General features: G+C 31.0%; 1 protein-coding gene across 3 annotated transcripts in view; it reads left to right on the top strand.

Moving 5' to 3' along the window:
- Positions 1-6,630, top strand: part of LOC106113912 (calcium/calmodulin-dependent 3',5'-cyclic nucleotide phosphodiesterase 1C) — an 82,120-nt gene that overhangs the window by 31,316 nt on the left and 44,174 nt on the right. For all 3 annotated transcript variants that reach the window (XM_013306972.1, XM_013306971.1, XM_013306973.1), the window contains exon 4: positions 1,131-1,194. In XM_013306972.1, the coding sequence (XP_013162426.1) occupies positions 1,131-1,194 (64 nt within the window). The remainder of the gene's footprint in view (positions 1-1,130; positions 1,195-6,630) is intronic.

The raw sequence follows: 6,630 nt of genomic DNA, 5'->3' as shown, positions 1-6,630 counted from the left end.
TCTGTGTTTACAACACTTTTGACAGGTGAAGGGGGTAAACGAACACAGGGTGTTATATTATACGACACCGTTCAAAAGTATTTAAAATTGCTCCTTCCTCCTTCCTTCCAATCCTTAGTTCATTAGTTAATTTTACTGATGTAAAAAATTAAATGCTGTTTATTTCAATATGTTAAACGTTGTCGTTTATAATTGTGCAAGCTTGCGATTTCAGTCTAAAGTAGCTTAATACTTGGCTATGATAATCTATGTTCAAGTGTTGCGAACGAACCCAATAATCGATCTAGAACCATTTTTGCTTAACGAACATACTTTTATTTTCATTAAAAATTTAAATCAATTTAACCGTTTATCGATTTAAATTGTCATTGAAAAATATTGAAATCGTTTAGACAGGATTAATCCATTTGATCTTTCTTTCTTACAATGTAATTTAAGTAATCTTCAACTCAATGTAAGGATCAATTATTGGATTCTGACGTTAATTAATATATGTGAGAGTCGATAAATTGGGTATTAAGTTGCCATGCTGATGTATACGCATTGAGGAGACGCCAAGAATCTGTAAAACAAATCTGAACACAGTTTTGTTTACGATTCATTAAAATATATGCGAGTGTGGAAATGTTGCGATTTTTTTACTATTTGTTTATATTGAGTAAGATGTATGCGTATGTATGTAGCGTAATGTAAATTATTTATTATTTAATAATTGGAAAGAACATTACAAGTTGCTTCACTAAAAATAACAACATTGTCTTAAACATGATGATGTTGGAAAACAGAGTAACAAATGAGACATAAAAGTGGGCACAGATAAAATAAAATCACTGAACTTATTGCTGCCTCTAATTTGCAAAGCTTCTGCTACAAGATTCAAAAAGAAGCATTATATTTGTTAATAATTTTTATAGCAACTTTACTCTTTTGAAAATTGTCATTTGTTTTATTATAAAACTGCTTGCGCTAATTTTCAGTCGATCTATTCGATGAAAAGAGTTACATCTGTTAAAGTATCTCATACAAATATGACTCTTTTCGTCAAATGCTTCTATTTGTTAGGTGCTAGTTGCGTGGTGCAGAGCGATAGAAGACATTTGTTGTCTAACGACTGGTTTGCTTTTTTGCAGTGCATCCTCAATCAGTCTGCGCTGTGGAATTTCAATGCATTTGCATTGGAAAACGTCTCCGGGGGTAATATTTTTAATGATTTATATATTTTTAAATATCTTCTCCGTCACTTCAATTATTTCAAATTCCAATATATTAAAATGTAATATTATTAATAATTGCCATTTAAAGAGAATGAAGTTCCGGATGAGATGTTTAAAGTTGTTTTCCGTTTGATAGTATTCGTAGGTAACTTAAATTCTTGCATCGAATTTAAAGTTTTAAATTCGGTAATTTAAAATCGAATAAAAAAATCGATTTTCGTAGAATTTGACTTGCGGCTTTTGGAATTTTACACGTGTGTTTTTATATTTTAACCATTTTTTCTGGGAATGCGTTTAATCCATTTGAAAATAAAATTGTTATGTAATTTTGTATATAATACGTTCACACATGTCACACGCAGGTCTTTGTCATTTTATAGTCATCGGAGTGACATCTAACCACGGACTAGCTTTTAGATTGTAAATTAATATTGTGTATTTATTGGGTGCAACAGAGGTGTTCATCAAAAATTCGAAGATTTTTTTGTAAAGGTAAAGAAGGCTATCGATGACAGAACTCAGTTGAATCTATTATTGTATATATCATAATTCACTGTCTAATAAACGCATTAATTTGCATGCAAGGATTATACATGCATACTAATACTCGATTCTCTCGCATCGTATGCTGTTCCGCTTATTAACCTCCCGAGGAACATGTCTATACATATATGCTTTCATAATTCACGCTACAAGTATTTGAACAAACATCAACTAATATTACCCGTTCATTACTACACGAAAGCTTAAAACTGAAAGCTTTGTTTGCTTGAAACAGTATTATTTTAATCCCTTTTTCATATAATGGAAAGGTTCTTATTTGTTGCAATAATGGTACTTCTTACTAATATTATAAATGCGTATGTTTATATGGATGGATGGATATCTATCATCAATCCGGATGGATGGATTGATGTTTCTTTCAAGGTATCTCCATAATGGCTGGATGGATCTTGATGAAATTTAGCATAGAGTATGGAAGAACATGTAGGCTACTTATTAAGTTTTTTTTAACTGTGCTGACGGAGTAGCAGGCGCCAACTTACGTACTAATTTTAATTATGACACGAGAATCCTTAAGCTTGTCTTATGACTATTTTCCAGAAGAATGTCAAAGACTTCGAAAATAAAAATTCTCCTACGAGTACGTAACTAATATTGAAGATATTTATGAAATAAAATCGTTTAACATTACATTACGGATATACTAAACAAGGAAACCGAGGGTTAAGATACAGCGTTTTTGTTTAACAACGACAAGAGAAGTCAACTACGCTGTTTGATTTAAAACATTAAACTAACTTAGGCCAGGTCCACACTTGCTTGACTGTGAAACGTAGTTGTTACACTAGACCAATGTCTCCTCAGCATTGTATTCTCATTACCCATTCCTAGTTATAAAGTAATTAAGACTCCAATTAACCAAGACTCTATAATTATTGATACTTTGAGAAAATTTGCATATTACGAAAAAAAAACCTGAAATTTTAAATAAGTCTGATTTCGTTATTCATACTTAAAACATTTTAAGTGGACGTTTCAAATGGCAGTTTTATAAAATATATAAATTTTCCTCTAAGCTAAATGTAGCCAAAGTGTAAATCGTACTCAAGCGTCAAAGTAGCGCTCGCAAACCCGCACCTTTAAAACGGACTAGGCAAATAGCCGGCTCTGTTACAAATCAACTACCATTTACCGCGGAGCATGATTTAAAGATGATAATCACTTACGTGGATATGAAAATGCTGACATTTATACGTAAAATAACATATTTATAAAAGTACTAGTGTCGCCAACAAAAGCGTCCGCGCTAAATTGAAAACGAACTTAATAAATAGCGTATGTGTTCTCCTAGACTATTTTCTACATCAATGCCAAATTTCAGCGAGATCCATGCAGCCGTTCCGAAGATACCTTCGAACAAACATTAATCCATCCATCCGTCCGTCCATTCATCTAAACATTCGCAGGAAGATTCTGACTCTTTTACACACACACAAAACGAGCACACAAGCAAGCAATTTCAGAACTTATTTAATTTTTGAAGTATCGAACGCGCTCGACATATCCTGTCTCTTAAAAGTCAAAGGCCCGCACCGAGCAAAGTGTGTATCAGCGTAAGCGACCAACACTCTCGTAGAATACTAAACAAGTGATAATCACCGCCTTCGTCCCACATTTATCCGACTTTGAGTTTTTGAGCTACAATAATGAAAATCTAAAAAGTCTACCTCGAAAAAGTATAAAAATAATATATTAATTATTAAAAGTAAAACTATTTTTTGTTAAAAATAATTGACTGGTATGTATAAATTTAGTCGTAAAGTTCTTATCGTAAAGGTTGCCGTTTATTGTCTATAATGCGCCTAAAGAAAACTTACTTAAAATCGAATGACAATTGAATCTAATCCATAGACGGCAGCTAGAATCTTAGAAGTTTTGTAATTGTACGTGATAACCTTGTCACATGATTTGGATGGATAATTTCTTTATATTAAAAAAATACTATTATTATAGATGTGAATGTTTAGGTGGATGGTTGGTTGGATAGATAAATGTTTGTTTGAAGGTATCTCCAGAACGGCTGCATAGATCTATCTGAAATTTGGCATAGATATAGAACATAGTTCTAGTTAGATATATTACTATAACTATATGTGTGGATTATATTCTGTGCTGCATAATTTCTGCTATTTATTACATTACATACATATTAGTATCGAATCTCTGAAACAATTTATGCTTGCACATGAATGTGGATGGATATATGATGGATCAAGTTTCAAGGACGGAAGCGTTCTACTGGTCAATACAGTTTCCTATTACAATAACTGATCAAAGCTTACTGATATTATATAATGGCGTTCTAATTTGGAATGCTTTAATAAACATAAGTCTAACATAGCATAAGTTCAACATAAGTGGTATAACAATATTTATGTTAAACTTATAAGATTATACCACCCAAGTATAAGGCGCCTTTCATTATCATTTCTTTCGTTAATTTATGTTTGTATCAAAACGTCTTCTATGTGTTTTAAAAAATAAAAGTGATCAGATTTGAATTAAAAAAAAATTAAATTGAGGGATTTTCCGTAGGTACAAATAAATAGAGTTTCAGTATAGACCCAATATAGCAGACGTTTTATTAAAAAATTTACTAGTGGAACAATAAATAAGTTTTGATAAAATACAATATTAAAGAAAAATCCAACTTAGAATCCAAAAATGCGATAATTTCTAGCGTAAAATAATTAACTTGGAAAGCCTTAGACACCATTTTTTAAATGAATGACGCCTTATGTAATACTACATCGTCAGATAAATGCATTAAGCGATTAATCATAGATGGTGCATGGTGCAATTGTCACAAATTAATCAATCGAAGTGCAACTATGATAGATTGAATAATCAGATTGAAATCAGTTACACGATGTCTCAATATGATCTGTCACGTTCACATGTTGATTATAAATACGGTATATTCCTGTACAGATTGAGCTTTAACAATGCATTGAACAGAGATATGTAATTTTTATAATAGAGCAGAGATTACAAGCTTAATTTTAATCTTTATTTTTAGAATAATCGCACGTAATCGCGATCTGATAAATATCAAACTAGACAACCGAAACTAATAAGGATAAGGTTTTGTTCATTATTTCCTTACCTAATGCTTACATTGGCCATAAGTACGTAAACAAACAATATGTTCTTAAAGCTAATATATTCAAAGCACAGTCTGTCATGTTTAAACCTGAACTCAGGTAAAGTCCGTTGGTTAAGTTCCATACGACTGTCTTAAGTCCGCCCCTGGTTTAGGATTGAGTACTAACTAGTTTTTCGATTGACTAAAATGCCTCAATTACAGGCTTAATTACTTTGACTTGGAATTGTCATCGCACTGAGAACTAGTAGAAGTTAATTATTTAAACTCGTAGGAAAATCTCTAAGCCAAGTTTATTTTTCCACAGAGCTGCACTCAATATTAACTGTCTTATATATTTTAGTCTCAATAAGTTTTTATCTCACGTTAATTAATCTTTGTGACATATCGATATACCTTACCTATCGACTTTAATACAAATCTTAATTACTTCAGGGATTTTGTTATTTTTATTTTATAGATGCGAATGTCTTCTCGGAATTCTAGTACAAACAAATTGTTATCACTAGTAAAAGGTGATATGTTTTTAAATGTATTTTTATTTAATAAATTTTTTTTAATTAATTTGGAAAGTAAAAAGTATTAACATTTCCTAAAACACTAAAAGTATAAAAGCTTTTAAATAGAGCAACACTTGAAAAATATATCAACTTTAGCTAGTTATCGCAATTTTTTTTATGTGTAATGCACTACGGACAAATCGCTCGCCTCATTTCATAGCTTGAATAATTCATATGTTCTACTATATTAACAGCTGTGGTTCCATTCGATCATCTTTGTAATCCATTCGGTGTTTACATCTGGGGGTTATATCGCCAGCTTTCGCCAATCTGCTATTTTTGTGTTCCTTATTTTATCATTTTTTTCTTATGTCGTATTAATTGACTCAGACTTCTTTAATTTGATATTCATTACTTTTCCTTTCCTTGATTTTGTTAATAAGATCGTCGGGTTTTATCTTATTTGTGACAAATAATTTTCTATTATTCTCACCTAGTTTACATTATTCTATCAAGTTTATTATAGAATTTTCCGGAAACATTTTGAAATTCTCGATTTAAACTTGCAGTTAATAGTTGCGATATTGAGACTTTGGAACTAGGAATATATTATTTATCATAGTATTTTGATTGGATGCTCGACTGCGAATCTTACTCTTGTTACGGTTTGTCGGAAACTCAATTATCTTCAAGCTTCATGCTGCGGTGGACCACTATTGAAGCTTTGCTAAGGGACACGAATAATTATTTAATATAAACAATAGATTAAAATAAATAAATTTTACAACTGCAAAGCCATTCAATTTACTTAAATGCTCTTTTATTTCTGTATAACGAGTATTGATGGCATCAAACCTCCTTGATAGCAATGGAGAGGTTGGATGCCAAGGAGGTAGTACTGGCCGGTAACTATAGTGAAACAGTAATAAAACAAAAGAATAATAATAATTGTAAAAAAAATAGTGATTAAAAAGAGAAATAGAGTTTGTTTCATAGATGGAATTTTTTTTTTTTCATAGTTTGTGATATTTGTAAATAAATTGCAGTTGATTAAATAATCTTTATATATATAATTCTTCTGTGAGTGTGTATGTCACTGAACTTCTCTAAAACGATAAATTTTTTGTATGTGTTCAAGGGGATCTGGGAATGGTTTAGATTCACAATTTTGTCCACTGGACAATGTTTTTTATAATTAATTTTTAATTTATTAGTAGTTGTTGATTTTGGAATGTTTTACATTGGATCC

The sequence above is a fragment of the Papilio xuthus genome, unplaced genomic scaffold (genome assembly GCF_000836235.2).
Source record: "Papilio xuthus unplaced genomic scaffold, Pxut_1.1 DF828177.1, whole genome shotgun sequence".
In the NCBI taxonomy this organism is placed as follows: Eukaryota; Metazoa; Arthropoda; class Insecta; order Lepidoptera; family Papilionidae; genus Papilio; species Papilio xuthus.
Note: the sequence above shows the minus strand (reverse complement) of the source record. Positions and strands in the feature narration are given on the sequence as shown.